The 16,949-nt window shown below is 45.3% G+C and overlaps 1 protein-coding gene across 2 annotated transcripts in view; it reads left to right on the forward strand.

The window, feature by feature from the left end:
- Positions 1–16,949, forward strand: part of LOC115463448 — a 102,661-nt gene that overhangs the window by 37,035 nt on the left and 48,677 nt on the right. For both annotated transcript variants that reach the window (XM_030193949.1, XM_030193948.1), the window contains exon 3: positions 8,806–8,923. In XM_030193949.1, the coding sequence (XP_030049809.1) occupies positions 8,806–8,923 (118 nt within the window). The remainder of the gene's footprint in view (positions 1–8,805; positions 8,924–16,949) is intronic.

Here is a 16,949-nt window from a genome sequence, read left to right on the forward strand (position 1 = left end):
CACTCCCTCCCGGGTGTCCACTCTGTTGCAAATCTTAGTATCATCCGCAAATAGGCAAACTTTACCTTCTAACCCTTCGGCAATGTCACTCACAAATATATTGAACAGAATCGGCCCCAGCACCGATCCCTGAGGCACTCCACTACTCACCTTTCCCTCCTCCGAGCGAACTCCATTTACCACCACCCTCTGTCATCTGTCCGTCAACCAGTTCCTAATCCAGTTCACCACTTTGGGACCTATCTTCAGCCCATCTAGTTTATTTAAGAGCCTCCTGTGGGGAACCGTGTCAAAAGCTTTGCTAAAATCTAAGTAGATTATGAGGCATATTTTCAAAGCACTTAGCCTCCCAAAATTCCATAGAAACCTATGGAACTTAGCCTCCCAAAGTGCTTTGAAAATATGCCTCAATGTCTATAGCACGTCGATGATTCAATTCTCCAGTTACCCAATCAAAGAATTCAATGAGATTCGTTTGGCACGATTTCCCTCTGGTAAAACCATATTGTCTCGGATCTTGCAACTTGTTGGCTTCTAGGAAATTCATTATCCTTTCCTTCAGCATGGCTTCCATTACTTTTCCAATAACCGAAGTGAGGCTTACCGGCCTGTATTTCCAGCTTCTTTCCTATCACCACTTTTGTGAAGAGGTACCACCTCCGCCGTTCTCCAGTCCCTCGGAACCTCTCCCGTCTCCAAGGATTTATTAAATCTTTAAGAGGACCCGCCAGAACCTCTCTGAGCTCCCTCAATATTCTGGGGTGGATCCCGTCCGGTCCCATGGCTTTGTCCACCTTTAGCTTTCCAAGTTGTTGATATACACTCTCTTCCGTGAACGGTGCTATATCCATTCCATTCTCAGGTGTACTTTTGCCAGTCCCTCGCGGTCCTTCTCCAGGATTTTCTTCAGTGAAAACAGAACAAAAGTATCTATTTAGCAAATTGGCTTTTTCTTCATCATTATCTACATAGCGGTTCGCTGTATCTTTTAGTCTCACAATTCCCTTTTTAGTTATTCTTCTTTCACTAATATACCTGAAGAAATTTTTGTCGCCCCTCCTTACATTTCTAGCCATTTGTTCTTCCGCTTGTGCCTTCGCCAGACGTACCTCTCTCTTGGCTTCTTTCAGTTTCATCCGGTATTCCTTCCCGTGTTCCTCTTCTTGAGATTTTCTTTATTTCTGGAACGCTAACTCTTTAGCCTTTATTTTCTCAGCCACTTGCTTGGAGAACCATATCGGTTTCTTTTTTCTCTTGCTTTTATTTACTCTCCTTACATAAAGGTTTGTGGCCCTATTTATTACTTCTTTCAGCCTGGACCACTGCCCTTCCACTTCATGTTCGTCCTCCCAGCCCATCATCTCCTTCCTCAGGTATCCCCCCCATTTTACTAAAGTCAGCACGCTTGAAATCCAGGACTTTGAGTTTTGAGTGGCCGCCCTCCACTTCAGCCGTTATATCAAACCAAACCGTTTGATGGTCACTGCTTCCCAGGTGTGCACCCACTCGGACATTTGACACACTATCCCCATTTGTGAGCACCAGATCCAGCATCGCTCCCTCCCTCGTGGGTTCCGTCACCATCTGTCTGAGCAGAGCACTTTGGAAAGCATCCGCGATCTCTCTACTTCTTTCCGATTTGGCAGACGGAACCTTCCAATCTACATCCGGCAGATTGAAATCTCCCATCAACAGAACCTCTTTTTTCTTTCCTAATTTTTGAATATCTGTGATCAGATCTTTATCTAGTTCGGGGGTCTGTAGACAACACCCACGTGGACAGAGGTTCTATCCTCTCTTTTTAAGGTGATCCATATCGCTTCTTCTTTTCCCCAGGTCCCTGTCATTTCAGTTGCCATGATATCATTCCTCACATACAGAGCTACTCCTCCACCTTTACGACCCTCTCTATCCTTCCTAAATAGATTATAGCCTGGTATGCTTGCATCCCATTCGTGGGAACCGTTGAGCCATGTCTCTGTGATTGCAACAACATCTAAGTCTGCCTCCAACATCAGGGCTTGAAGGTCATGAACTTTATTGCTTAGACTACGAGCATTTGTGGCCATCGCTTTCCATCTATATTCCTTGGTATGTGTTTCAACATTAGTGATTTGGGGGTGTCTTTTCACTTTGGGTACCTTCATGTCTTTTTGTTCCAACTCTATTGCTTTTTCCTCTGCCTCAGTTTTATTTTCAGGAGCATTACAGTGCTGTATTGGAGCAAAAGAATTCTTTAGTGGCAACACTTGTGCGGGCGGATGCTTCTGTGTCACATGACGAAGTCTGCCTGAGCCTACTGTGAACCTTATGTGGTTTTATTCTTTGAGGGAGTGGTGAGAAGCTATTTTTCTGTGCAGTCCTAGAAGCTGCTTTAATTGTATCCAATTCTTGCATTACTTTACTGAGCTCTTGTTTAAAACTAGATAGCTGAAGACAGATAGGGCAAGCTTTAAGTCTCCAGATGATTGGCCTTGAAACTAAAGTACCACAATTATTGCAGAGAATAAAAGTCATCCTGATTGGTTGAAATGGGTATGAACAGGTGTACTTAGTTGGGGTTAACAGTCTGTAAGACTGCCTGTGTATGATTGAGTAAAGTTAATGAGGTTTGGTTTGTCTATAAATGAGTGGAAAACCCTGGGGTGGGTGGGATTATAAGTCCCAATGGGTCAGCTAAATGCTGTTGTCAAGGCAATTCTCTGAATGGGACCAGAATTGGTACAGTCTGGTCAAATAATTTTCAAATGATTTAACTTTCAAAATTGCCCTAGAATATAGAAAACTTTCCTTGTTGTAATATAAATCGATATTCCCAATAATTATATCAGTTTCAACAATGTAAAATGCACTTTAGGGCCTCAATACAATGCAATGCAGCCTCCCTCTCTATCAGAGCTTGGCAGGAAGAGAAAGAAAGAAAGAAAATAAGAGGTTTCACAGGGCAAAATTAATTAAGCAATAAGCATTAAATTAAAGAGAATATCAGGTATCTCACCTATAGCCAGAAAGTTGAGAAGTTTGGAATTTAAAAGGTCAGAATTTGCTTTACTTTGGAGGAGTTTGCTTCAGGTACAGACAGACAGGTCAGCAGCTGAGGAGAGTTACAAATGGTTTGACCCCTATTCAGAGCTCAACCCTTACCTCCTGTTGTGTAATGATTAAATCCCAATGGGTCAGCTAAATGCTGTTATCAAGGCAATTCTCTGGATGGGACCAGAATTGGTACAGTCTGGTCAAAGAATTTTCAAATGATTTAACTTTCAAAATTGCCCTATAGCCAGAAAGTTGAGAAGTTTGGAATTTAAAAGGTCAGAATTTGCTTTACTTTGGAGGAGTTTGCTTCAGGTACAGACAGACAGGTCAGCACCTGAGGAGAGTTACAAATGGCCTATTCACTGTTATCTGATTTTAGTCCATAGCCTTCCTTTTCTCCTTGGGCAGTTTTATGCTGGGAAAAATTAGTAGTCTATTTCTAGAGTTTTTTTCTCTTGTTCTAAAATTTTAGTCCTGCCCTCATTTGGGACACTGCTTTGCTACATCCCACTTGTCTGGTATGGATGAAAAGGAAGGAGAAACTCTTACCTGATTTTCTTTTCTTTAGTCCTTCCAGACTATTCCAGAATCCCTCCATGATTTTTTTTTTTAATTTATAGAAGTCTTTATTGAGCATTGTTAAACCAATACAATACTTACTTAGCTCAATACAATACAATAGTCCACAGATATGCTGAATCGAACAGTGAGTACTTAACAGAAGAAAGCACCAGCAAATTAGCAATGCTATAACAAATACTAATTCTACTTCCAAATTTTACAGTTTTATTATTAATAGATCCCCCTTTTCCTAATCCTGAACCCCCCCTCTCTCTCCTCCTCCCCCCCCCCCCCCCCCCCCCCCCGCACTCCCCCCTCACCCTTCCTTCCATCCTATCTATACACCTTTTATCCAGAGCACACTTTTAAAAAGGGTTCCCAAACCCTTTCCCATTTGGACAGAGCTATAGAAATGCTAAGTAGTAGTAGTAGTAGTTTTTCTTTTCACAGCAGTTAATCTCTCCATCTCACATATATATCTCACCTTAGTATCTCACCATTGAGGGAACTATCGGTGATTTCCAACTCTGTGCTAAGTTTACGCAAGCTGTGTGCAAAGATCCTCTCAACAAGAGGCACTGGCCAGACGTAAAGCCCTCTGGCCTCTGCCCGAGTACGAAGACCAAAGGATGCCACTGTACAGACGTGCCCACCCATACCTGAAGACGAGACTGCACCCCTCTCCAATAAGCCTGCGCTTTGGGGCAAGACCACCAGATGTGTCCCGTGGTCCCCACTTCCCCACAGTTCTGCCAGCAACCCTTTGACACCTGAGCAAATATATGATGCAATCTGACTGGTGTCAGATACCATCGATAAAAAACTTTTATGGCATTCTCTTGCATAGCCACCACTAACGAGGATCTCAAAATCCCCCTCTCCAGAGTCAACCAGCCTGCCTCCGACAAAGTAAACTGTAACTCCTGCTCCCACCTCTTCCGATGTAAGAGGGACGATTTAGTACGTGTCACCAGGTAAGCATACAAGAAAGATATCATTCCTCGCGTACCCCTCGAGTCTACACACACCTCCTCCATAGGGTGTATATCACGCCGCAAACATCCTATATAAACTTGCCCTTTCAAGAAGTGCTGCAGCTGTAAATAAGCGTAACGATCGCCAGGCCGAAGCCCAAAGTCATCTACCAATGTCTCAAAAGATACAATAGCCTCTCCCACATACAGCTGCCCCAACATATCTAGTCCAGAGTCCGCTCACCTGCAAAAAGTAGTGTTTCCTATACCAGGCTCAAACCAAGGGTTGTCCACTATCGGTGCCAGGCCTGACACTAGTGGCTGATGTTCTGGAAACATAAGGTCCCAATAGTAAAAAGTAGCCTGTACTGTGGGTGGGAATCTATCCACCTGTCCCCTATGTTTACCAGCAAGCCACATTAAATGCCCTAGTTTACAAGAACCCACCAAGGATTGCTCAATGTGTACCCACAGTTTATGATCTTCCTTCCTAAACCACTCCACTACCGCTCTTGACTGTGCCGCGCAGTAGTACCAGAACAGATTAGGCACCCCCAAACCTCCCTCACGCTTACTCTTATATAGAAAGGCACGTGGCAACTGCGGTCTCTTCTGGTTCCAAACAAAATGGATCAGACTATCCTGCAAGCCAGACAGAAAAGATCTAGGCAACCTCAAAGGAAGGACCTGGAATAAGTACAAAAGACGAGGCAAGATATTCATTTTAATCGCAGCAATCTGCCCAAACCAGGATAGGCCCATAGACATCCATCTGTCCAGGTCTCTCTGCACCTCCCGCTTAAGAGCCGGGTAATTAACTGCAAACAACTCAGACAGATTAGCCGGAATCTTCACCCCTAGGTAGCTTAATTCATGGCTCTCCCATTTAAAGGCAAAGGACGTCTTCAATGTTTCCATCAGTCCCGGTGGTACTCCCACAGCTAATCCATTAGATTTACTGGCATTTAGCTTATAGCCAGATACCCGAGTATACTCCTCTATCACCTTCATTAAGTTAGGAAGAGAGACTAACTGGTTCGTTAAGGACAGGAGAACATCGTCTGCAAATACCATGATTTTATTTTATTTTGATTGTGCTATCTGTTTTTTCAGAGGTCATTGCTTCTGCTTCTCAGTTTTCCTTAACCTGTGATGTCGTACGCCTCCTGAGACGATGGAATACCTGTATGTCAGTGGAATATTGACCTCACTGGTTGCCCAGGCTATGCATTCTATGATGATTTTTGCTTTTTTTATTTTATTAAATTTCAAAATAACAACTAAGGATAATACACTTGTACAGAAAAGTGATGTCATACAGAAAAGAAAAAAAATGAAGAAAGCAATTCTTTAAAGCCTTATGTCACGAAATGCCTAGCCACATGCCTGGGATTACTCCGCGTCCACTTAGAGGGTCTATCCCAGCACAGCTCAGGTCCACCTGCACCTGCCACTACACTAGCACCCAAAAGGTAACCGAACAACAAAGTCCCACGGGACAGAGGTATGCAGAGAAGTAGGAACAGAGGAAGGCTGGACAAAACCCAGGAACAATGGAATTAAAAGTTTAATATTATAGTATGTATAAAAATGACATAAAGTCAATACTCAACAATTCGATATATAAAAATCAATACACAGTAAAATAAGTATGCTAAAAGAATGATATACAATGAGTGTAATTCTTAAGCACTGATATGAACCTTGTGCACTGACATTACACTCATTGTATACCATTGATGAGTCTCAAGCACTGATATGAGTCTTATGTACTGACCTTACACTCGTATATCATTCTTTTAGCATACTTATTTTACTGTGTATTGATTTTTATATATCAGATTGTTGAGCATTGACTTTGTCATTTTTGTACATACCATAATAATAAACTTTTAATTACATTGTTCCTGGATTTTGTCCAGCCTTTCTCTGTTCCTACTACACTAACACCGGTCTCCCACCAGCTGGGTCACAACCATCTCTGGGCAAGTCTCCCGCTCTCAAATTATCCCCAGTGATTTCTAGTTTACTGGAGGCCACACTCCTAGTGGTCTCACAATTCCCAGAAATCACTTATAGACCAAACACACAAACTACCAGGATTCTTTATCACACAAACCACCAGGATTCTTTATCAGTCCAGACAAGCAAAGCAAACAAACAGTTTTGTTTATCCTCATAAAAATATTGAACACTGAATAGAAAATGTGCAATCTGCAAACAATAACAGGTAACTGAAATATGGATCAATTATAACACTAACTAAACATTTGTTTACTGTCTAAACAGTACCTGGGAAAATCTCTCCCTCTCTCTCTCCTCCTGGTCTAAGACTGGAGACAAACTCAGTACGCTCTAAAGGAAATTAGCTTCTGGGCCAATCAGAGCCCAGTCAACAAGATTTAAAAGTATGCTTGCTTCCTGCTTGTGTTAGCATTCACTTCCTTGTAACAGCTTTACAGCAAAGAAACATCACCTGCTGGCCAAATTGGAGAAATACATTGCAAGAAAATATTCAAAACATTTTACAGACTTAAACACTGTTTCTTCACACCTTACAAAATGGAAATTTTCACTCGAGTTCACAACTAGGATTTCTCGAGAATAAAACTAATTTAGGAAAAATAATAAGGAAAAACAACACTGACAACCTTCAGGTAGCATTACAATTACAATATTCTTGAAGAACTGACAGGTAGGAGTAAATGTTTCCTCTGAACCTGTTTAGTTGCCAGGAATGCAGTAAGATGCATAGGATAAAAAAAATACATACTTATTTGATTGATACCTGATTCATTTACAAAGATATTTCAAAATAAGTAGCTTCTATCTGAAGAACTCAGGTTTTAACAACAAAAAATGTCGACGGCATCTGTGTTGTTCCCGGAAACATCTGGAAATATACGTATTTTAAATCTAAAAAAAACTCTATTCCTGAAAAGGCATTCTCAGTATCCAGTCTTTATCTGATCTATGATGCTTTTCTTCTTGACTTTGAACGTAGAATGCCTGAAGAGAAATGAGCACCACTGCTTGGCTATTCAAAATACTGACATTCCAGGCGGCTTGATACACTTAAGGGGTGAATCACTTGGAACTACTTTTTTTCTGTCTCCATCTGCTGGTAGACGGACACAACTCACTTGTCTGGACTGGTCTGATAGGACTAAAGGATGTAAGACAATTTCTCCTTACAGGGTCAGTATTAATTTGGCTGTAGTCTCTTTAGTATGGCCATCTTGATGCTGGTCTGTTGTTTATTTACCTTTACATACTGATACGTTATTTGCCAATTTTTAAATGTTTTGGTACATAGATCTATATATATATAAAAGGCACTTTGAAGCCTCAAGCCGGAAACTTGAGGCGCCCGAGATATCCGGTTTTGCCTGCAGGCTCCAGTCACTGTAGCTCCGCCCTCGCGTCAAAACGCGATGATGTTGAGGGCGGGGCGGCCCTCGCGTCAAAACGCGATGACGTTGAGGGCAGGGCGGCCCTCGCAACCATGTCACTGAGGGACGAACGGAGGAAGAGGAGAGGTGTGCAACTCGGAACGGAGGCACGGAGGGGGTGTCTGCAACTCGGGAGGGAGGACGGGGGGGGGGGATTACCCTGCTAGCGCCCGTTTCATTTTTTCCAGAAACGGGCATTTCTTACTAGTGTTCTCATAAATTGAGTTGTTTCCCCTCATTTGTAGCATGCCCTTCTGGAGCAGATGCAGTTGTTTCAAGATTTGAGAAATGGTTGAAAACTTGCTATTTTTAAATTTGCTTTTGTAGTTTGAACTATGGATGCTTGTTTTTAGAATATTTATTTATTTTGGCTTTTGCTTGCACCTTTTCAATAGTAACTCAAGGTGAGATACAAACATGTACACTGGGGTATTTCCTTGTTCCTGGAAGGATCACAATGTAAGTTTGTACCTGAGGCAATGGAGGGTTAAGTGACTTGCCCAAGGTCACAAGGAGCAGCAGTGAGATTTGACCTGACCACCTCTGGATGTCAAGACCAGTGCTCTAACCATTAGGCCACTCCTCCACATATATGTCTCTGTAGTAACTTATATTATGATATACTGATGTACTTTGCCTTGGATAATAATTTTGGTTGAGGTTCTACAGATAACTGATTCTGAAAAGCAGTTAGAGGTTTCAGTTTCACAGGAACTCAAACTCACCCCTTCTACAGCATAGTTTTCAGTTACCTTCATATCTATTTCTCTCTGGACTTGCAGAACAACCGAAGGAAGCAGAAGATTATTTGCAACCAACTACGGACCATTCGTTTCTTGCTTGAATTTCTGGAGCACGCAGATGCAACCCCTTCGGCAGAAGGGTCTGCACGGGTGGCAGGTGCGTAAAAATAGCTTAAACTTTGAGTTCCGACACATCAGAATTTTTTAAGTTCATGTTTCAGTTTCACTCCTATGTAGACTGGCCATGGTAGTGGCATTTGTGTGGTTGAACGGCACAAATGTGATCTAACTTTACACAAATTGATATGTATTGCTGCAGTTTGGTAGGTGGAAGGTACTGTTTCAGCAGTATTCCAAATTCCTACGAGCTTGAGGAAAAGGAACCAAGTATAGTAATTGAACCTGCCTTCTATACGGTAGTGTAGGGGATCACTGTTGAGCGCTGCTACAAAAGTGTGGAAAGTCTAAAGGAAGACCTTGTTTTTAATCCTATGGAGTAAGGTCCCTAAATCTTTTGAAAAGAAGGGCTACATACAGTATTTAAAATCCCCATTAGATTGTTGAGCAGGGACTGTCTCTTCATGTCCAAGTGTACAGTGCTGTGTATGTCTAGTAGCACTATAGAAATGATAAGTAGTAGTAGTTTGGGTTTTGGATTTAGATTTAGATTTTGCTTGCGCTTTCATGTGTAGATAAAAGCACATTGCAGACCTCACCATTTGCACTACTTTCAAAAAAAATATTTTAGAAAAGATTTTTCCCTTCCTATGTTTTGTTTGTTTTTCAGTAGGAAAATTTCTGGGTTTCATGGCAGCTACGTATTATTATGGATTAGATTCTATATATTACGCCTAAAATATCGGCGCCAAAATGAAATATACCTAGGCGTATTCTATAAGGTACGCCTAAATTTAGGCATACTTTATAGAATAAGCCTAAATTTCTGCATGGTTTATAGAATACGCTGCGCGCCCGTTCGCACGACTACATTTAGTCATGGGCAGTTTACTTGGCGTAAATGCCAACGCCTAACATGCGTGGACTGGGTGTATTCTATAACAACGCACATAGATTTTAGAACCACCATTCCACGCCCCCTTTTCAATTATGCAACTTAAATTTACACACATCCCGTTCTAGAATATGCTTACAGTTCTGTGTGAAAATTCTAATTAATGTCAATGTTGATAATTGCTTGTTAAGTGGCAATTGCTGCGGACTGGCTTGTTAAATAAGGTGCACACACAAATCCCGAATACAAGTGGATTTATGCGTACAACTTAAGTCATGCTATATAGAATCCAGGGGTATGTGCCTAATTTGAAACTTGACCTTCTTCCAAACAGCTTTAATTTTTCTGCAGTGCCACTGTATATGATGACACATTACCATTCTCCACATGTTGTCTCCAACCAGGGCTGGTCGTGCCACTAGGCAGAATAGGGATCTACCTATATCAACAGGATTTGGGGGGGAGGGATGGCGACATGTGCAAGAGGTTACCCCTACTGGACCTGTCACACCACCTACTTTCTCCCCTGCCAGCCCTAAGCTAAAGGAAGAGTGAGCATGGTGTAAGTCCTGTAAGCATAGGCTCACATTTAAGCGTCGACTTGTCCCTCTCCAATTTTGAGGCTGACTTCTTCGGGGGGGAGGGGGGGGGAAGAGACATGGGGCACAGCAGTGCTTTAGTGTGGGCCTGTTCTACAGGGCTGGCACAATGCTAAATCTTTACATTTGGGGCTGGCACGGGAGGAAGGGGGGTGTAGGCAGTAGCCCAGAAGTGGTGAGGGAAGGGATGAAGATGCTGGATGTGGGCATAGGGATAGGGGATGAGATTCTGCTCAACTGAGGGGGGGAGGGAAGATGCTGAACTAAGGGGGGGGGGGGGGAGGGTCTTGAGCCACCCCTAGGGGTGCACACTACTAAAGGTTCACCTAGGGCATCTGATACCCTTCACCTGGCCCTGTCTCAACACCTATCGGGCCCCTGCATAAATTTTGCTTTCTTCATCTTCCTGCTGTATCAGATAGGGGTACAGACTTAAAGATTCCGATGACGACATCCGTATAACAGGTGGGTTCAGTCAAGAATATTCCCTTTATTTCTATACTTGCAGCAGATGGTGTAGGTTAACTACTGCAGCAGGATTTCTTCTGAATATGCCTTTCTCCCCAGGGTGCAGTCCATGGCCTGCAGTCCTTAAGGCTGAGCCTTGATCTAGGCATTGCTCCCAGGGACTGGTCGATGGACCTCCTCTGGTCAAGCACAGAAATATATTTCCCTCTGGATCCCAAGCCGTAGCCCATGAGCTTTGCTTATGAAGCTACCCAGCAGTAACCCTAAGGGACTTCATCTGGTGGAGACGAGTAATACTCCTCTCTTCCACCTCGCTTTATCCCCTGGGACCCCTTTCCTACCAACTTAGTTCTTTGAGGCAGGGTGTCAAAAAACAGAGTTTTGGATATCACTTATTAATTGAACAGGCCGACATAAGACTGAGTGGGGCAGGCCTGTTCTATGCTCCCGTCTGCTTTTAATTTTCTCCTCAGTGTGGTTTTTTTTGTTAGAAAGTTGAGGCAACATTCATGCTGGGAGACGCATGCTGCGGAGCACGTGGGAGCCAGCAAGTTAGTAGCACAGTTAGCTCCTACTGCCCTGTTTGAGATGAGGAGAACACATTTCTTCAGGGGGTGCCCCTACAGTCCTCACAAGTGCAGCAGGACTGCTTATGGAGGTTGGGCAGCAGGCTTCTGAGGGACCGGCTGTTCAGAACCCCTGGGGACTGCAGGGCTCTTTCCTTCCCTATGAATTGGGGTGGGTGGGAAGGAGCTGATTTGAGACCCCATATGTTACAGGCTTTAATAGTTGTTTTAGAAGGACTCTGCAGATCCAGGCATGCCGTTAAGTTGAACTGACTCCTGGTGACGACAGCATGAGGGGAGGAAGTGGGGCGGGTTGCTTATTGCATGGTGAAGCTGTTTATCAAGCAAGCAAGCCTTTAACACTTCAGCTCTTGATGTAAAGCCTCTTTCTGGACTGGCCCAGAATGTGACTGATGGGTTGTGCATGCCTTCCAGCAGGTGGAGACTGAGAACTCTGACTAGAGAGAGAGCCAATAAGAGCCCTAGCCAGCTAGAGAGAGATTCAGTATTCTCAGTCTCCAGCAGGTGGAAGGTGGTGAGCCCTTTAGTCTCATTTCTTTTCTGCTCTTCTTTCTTCCTTTGTAGTTTGGGGTGGGGGTGAGGAATAAATAATACAGCAGGGTGCTTTGCAGTACAGATGGTTTGTTTGCAGACTAAGGGGTGTTTATTGCCTTTCTCTTCACCCGCGGGGTCTCTCACAGCCTCAGGGGTGCTATACACAGCCTCAGGGGTGCTATACTCGGGTTGCTGGGTCCCTCCCCCCCAAGTTCTCCCGTTGTCTCAGATCAGTGCTCTGCACTGCTGCGTGTTTGTCTCCTTCTCTTCGCAGGAAGAGAAATTCGAGTTCCAGGAGAGGCACCACATTTAAAAAAAATAAAACTAATTTCTCTGAGGACAAGCAGGCTTCATATTCTCACAGGTGGGTAGACGCTGATCTGCATTGCCTGGTCCATCAGTTATGCGAAAGTAAGGGTAGACGCTGATCTGCATTGCCTGGTCCATCAGTTATGCGAAAGTAAGGGTAGACGCTGATCTGCATTGCCTGGTCCGTCATTTATGCGAAAGTAAAAAAAAAAAAAATCTGAGCTTTGTAAAGCACAAGCTTCGCTCTACTGTGCAAGTGCCTTCCCGCCTGCCGCGAGAACATGGTCCTCTCAGTTTTCATTTTTTCCATATGAAGAGCAGCTGCATTTTCTCGGCTCTCTTCTCACTCCCGTCTTAGGCTGAAGGCACTGAAAAAAGCTTGCTCTTTTGTTTTTATTGTTTAAAAAAAAAAAAACCCTTATTAGTGGCTTTTTGCCTGCGTTTGTTTCCTTTATTTTTGCCTGACTCCGGTCGGGTTCTCCCTTCCTTTTTTCGTGCCTTCGCCCCTTCTTTGAGTGCTGTCTCCTCCTCCTCCTCCTCGCTTTAACAGCACAGATGTGGAAAGTCTTCCATTAAGGAGGTGATAGAGACACAAATGGTGATGGAATTCAAAAAAGCATGAGATGAACGTGGAAGATCTCTAAGTAGCAAATGGAAGTTATAAAAAATCTGAATGGATGCATGTGAGTGGATGTGTTGAGTGACGCTTAGATGGCGATTCCAGACGTGATGAACTAGGGCTGATACCAGGCAGACTTGTCTGTGTATCATATATGGTAATCTGGTTTAGGATGGACTGGAAAGGGCTTAGACAGCAACTTCAGTGGCTGGAACATGAGGACAGTGCTGGACAGACATTTACTGTCTGTGTCCTGCAAATGAGAAGACGAATAGGCTGGAGTGGACTTCAGCAACTCCAGCAGTTGGAACATAAGGTAAGGCTGGACAGACTTCTTGTCCCAGAAATGCCAAAGAAAGACCATTATCAAGCATATATTATCACGTTCATTCTTGATTTAATAATGAATTGATAATGAGTGTGACTACTGAGCAGACTGGATGGACTTTATCTGTCATCACTTACTATGTTACTATTAATCCTTTCTGCTTCCGGTCGATGCACAGACCTCGGCTCTGACACAGGCATGAGCATCAGATGTCACCTGAGCTACTGGTGCATGCGTGTGGCGATTTCTCAGCACCCAGTGCCAGTGAATCAGAGACAAGTCTTACATGTGCACACCAGAGTGTTCCGAGTTCCAACTTCAGTTCCATAGTGTCTGATAGATCAATCCATAGACAAGTGGGCTATGTCCATCCACCAGCAGGGCGCCCCAAAGAAGGGCGGCTCAGGAAAAGCTCCTAAGTTAAAAAGGAGTGCCTTTTCTTCCCGCACAGTGCATTCTCGGACCGAAGCAGCGGACGCCATCTTGGATTTGCACACCTCCGTGTCTCTGCTTCTACAGCTGTTTCCCTGCAGAGAACAGCTCTGTCTCTTAGGCTCTTGACCTCCCTTCTCCCACATTTTTCAAACTTAGTGGGTGTGACTGGTTCTTTCTGGGGAGAGCAGATTTCAGCCTCAAAACCAACTGCTTTTTCAGAGAAGCCACCTTTTAGAGAGAGTCTGCCTGCAGATTACAGCTCTGTCTCAAAAGCAACAGCTTTTTTCAGAGAAAATACCTTTTAGAGATAGTCTCCCTGCAGAGAACAGCTCTGTCTCTTAGGCTTAGTCCCTCCCACCCCTAGAGTGACATCTCTTAAATAGTCTCCCTACAGCCAAATTATCACTACTGACCTCTTCCAACTACATCTATTCCTAATTCATCACCTTCCCCAAGTAGCCCAGCCTACCAGTTTCACCCATTCCAACATTCCAGTGTTCCAGCAATCCAATTCTGCACTGCCATGTCCCCTATACACACTCTCTTCCTGATGCTGTCCCTTCCCAACCTACTTCTTAACCCAAAAACACTTTGTACTGCTGCTACACTTTACCCTCCCCTTACCCTCATCACCTCACCTTCTCTCCTTTCCCCTTCCTTCTCCTTAGCCCTCAACCTTCAACATTTCCTTCCTGCTGTTGACCCATCTCCATTCCTCCTATGCACATCCCGCCTTCGTCGCCTTTGTTGCCCTACCTCCCCTACCCTTCTTCGTATTCTCTTACTCCTTCTCCTACTATCCGCTGGGGACATCAATCCCAATCCAGGTCCCCCACACCAATCCTCATCCTATCTATGCAGACCACTCCGGAATGTCTCCAACCTCATTTCCATTCCCCTCCTCTCCCCCTCTTCCCTCCCCTTCTCGTGCATCCTATGGAATGCCCGATCTGTCTGCAACAAACTCTCCTTTACCCATGACCTCTTCATCTCTCATTCTCTCCAACTCCTCGCCCTAACTGAAACCTGGCTCACCCCTGATGACTCTGCCTCTGTCGCGGCCCTATGCCATGGAGGCTATCTCTTCTCCCATTCTCCCCGCCCAGTTGGCCGCGGTGGCGGCGTCGGGTTACTACTTTCGCCCTCCTGCAGTTTTCAACCTCTCCTCCTACCGCAGTCTCACTGCTTCTCATCCTTTGAAGTTCACTCCATCCGTCTATTCTACCCGCTGCCACTCAGAGTTGCAGTCATTTACCGCCCCCCTGATAAGTCCCTATCTTCCTTCCTTACCGACTTCGATGCCTGGCTCTCCATTTTTCTTGAGCCCTCATCCCCATCCCTCATTCTCGGAGACTTTAACATACACGTTGATGACCAATCCGACCCTCACGCTTCTCAGTTCCTCACTCTAGCATCCTCCTTCAACCTCCAGCTATGCTCCACCACCCCTACTCACCGAGACAGCCATTGTCTTGACCTCGTCCTCTCCTCTACCTGCTCACCCTCCAATTTCTGCGCCTCAGCTCTTCCTCCCTCTGACCATCACCTGATCACCTTCACACTTCATCACCCTCCCCCGCAGGAAATCTAGACTGCCCCTATTTGACTGACTGAACATTTGTCCTTTAGATTGTAAGCTCCTTTGAGCAGGGACTGTCCTTCTATGTTAAATTGTACAGCGCTGCGTAACCCTAGTAGCGCTTTAGAAATGTCAGGTAGTAGTAGTAGTAGAGACAGTGTTGCTGTGGGAGCGGAGCTTGAAGCTCTTTTTCCCCAGATTTCGTGCCTTTAGGCACCAGGTTTTTCACCTTTAAGGGCTGGGTCTCCCCTGGCTGATAGGAGCTCTGAGGGTCTCACAAGCACCCCAGGGTAGCTCCCCTACCTCTAGACCTGGAGTCTGCTGTTTTTGAGGTAGATGAGGGCAGCAGGTCTAGGTTTCCCAGCGTTCAGATGTACATGCTGGAGGACGGTGAGATCTTCTCAGATGGAGCAGATGATTCCGCTCCTGCCCGCCTTTTTCGCCAGGAGCAGTTTCCTAATCTAATTGTGCGGGCTATGAAAATTCTGGGAATCTCAGCACCTCATGGTGGGCCTTCCTCCTCGGTGGCTCCTTCTATAGTATCGGCCAGCAGGCGCCCGCCTAGGGCCTTCCACCTTTCGAGGCACTGAAGGCTCTTATTGCGAGGCAGTGGGGTTCTCAGGAGGCTGCCCTTCGGGTCGCTAAGGTCATGCAGCGCTTGTTCCCCTTCTTGAGGGGGAGCGCGAGTCTTCCCGCCTTCCTACCGTGGAATCTCTTGTCATAACAGGGACCAAGAACGGCTTTGCCCGTGGAAGGCAGCACCGCTCTCAGGAGGTTGGAAGCAGCATTGCAGTGGGTCTTTGAATCAGCCTCATTGTGTAGTAGGCTGCTGTTTGCGGCTCCTACGTGGTCAGGCCTAGCCTTACCGCCTTTCAACAGACTTCCTCTGCGGGGAAGCTAATAGCGCCTGGTCCAGCCTTAGAATAGATGGGCCTATGTGGCGGACCGGCTATAGGATGCCTTCGGGCTGCTACTGAGGAACTTTCCTTAGTCGTTTCTGCCCGCCGTTGGCCTTCGCTTCGCCATGGGGCAGCTGACATGGCTTATAAGGGCAGTATGGCAAGTTGCCATTCACGGGTAAGCTCCTCTTCGGAGTCGAGCTGGATAAGATAGTGTCGGAGCTGGGAGATTCCAAAGGAATCAAGCGGCTCCCAGAGGTCAGGAACAGGCTGACTTCTCGTATGGTCTCCTCCATGGGCTGTTTTTGAGGGGCCCTCCAGTATCGTCTGGATAACGCTCTATTTCTAGCAGTGTCAGCCAGCAGTCTTTTCGTGGAGACCGTCGCTTCAGCGGTAATGCTCCCAGAACTACCCCTAGGGCTCGTGGCCATTTTTGGGGCCCTGGCTCATGGCCCAGATTTGATAGGAGGACAGCTGTCCTCCTTCCTGGGTGAGTGGGTCAGGGTAGCGACGGACGATTAGCTCCTTGGAGTCATCCGGGATGGTTACAAACTGAAGAATTTATTCTTGGCCTCTCCTTGCAAGTCGCTGCCCAAGTTCGCGGCAGTCAAGCTGTCTCTGGACAGTTTCATTCTATCGGCTCTGTCATGCCCGTTCCAGTGGAACAATGTGGCACAAGATGCTACTCCATTTATTTTGTGTTACCAAAGAAAGGAGGTTCCTCTCGGCCTATTCTCGATTTCAGGAGTCAACAAGGCCTTGAGAGTGAGTCACTTCAGGATGGAGTACCTCCGGTCGGTCTTGGCCACCGTAA

Source organism: Microcaecilia unicolor, chromosome 2 (assembly GCF_901765095.1).
Source record: "Microcaecilia unicolor chromosome 2, aMicUni1.1, whole genome shotgun sequence".
Classification (NCBI taxonomy): Eukaryota; Metazoa; Chordata; class Amphibia; order Gymnophiona; family Siphonopidae; genus Microcaecilia; species Microcaecilia unicolor.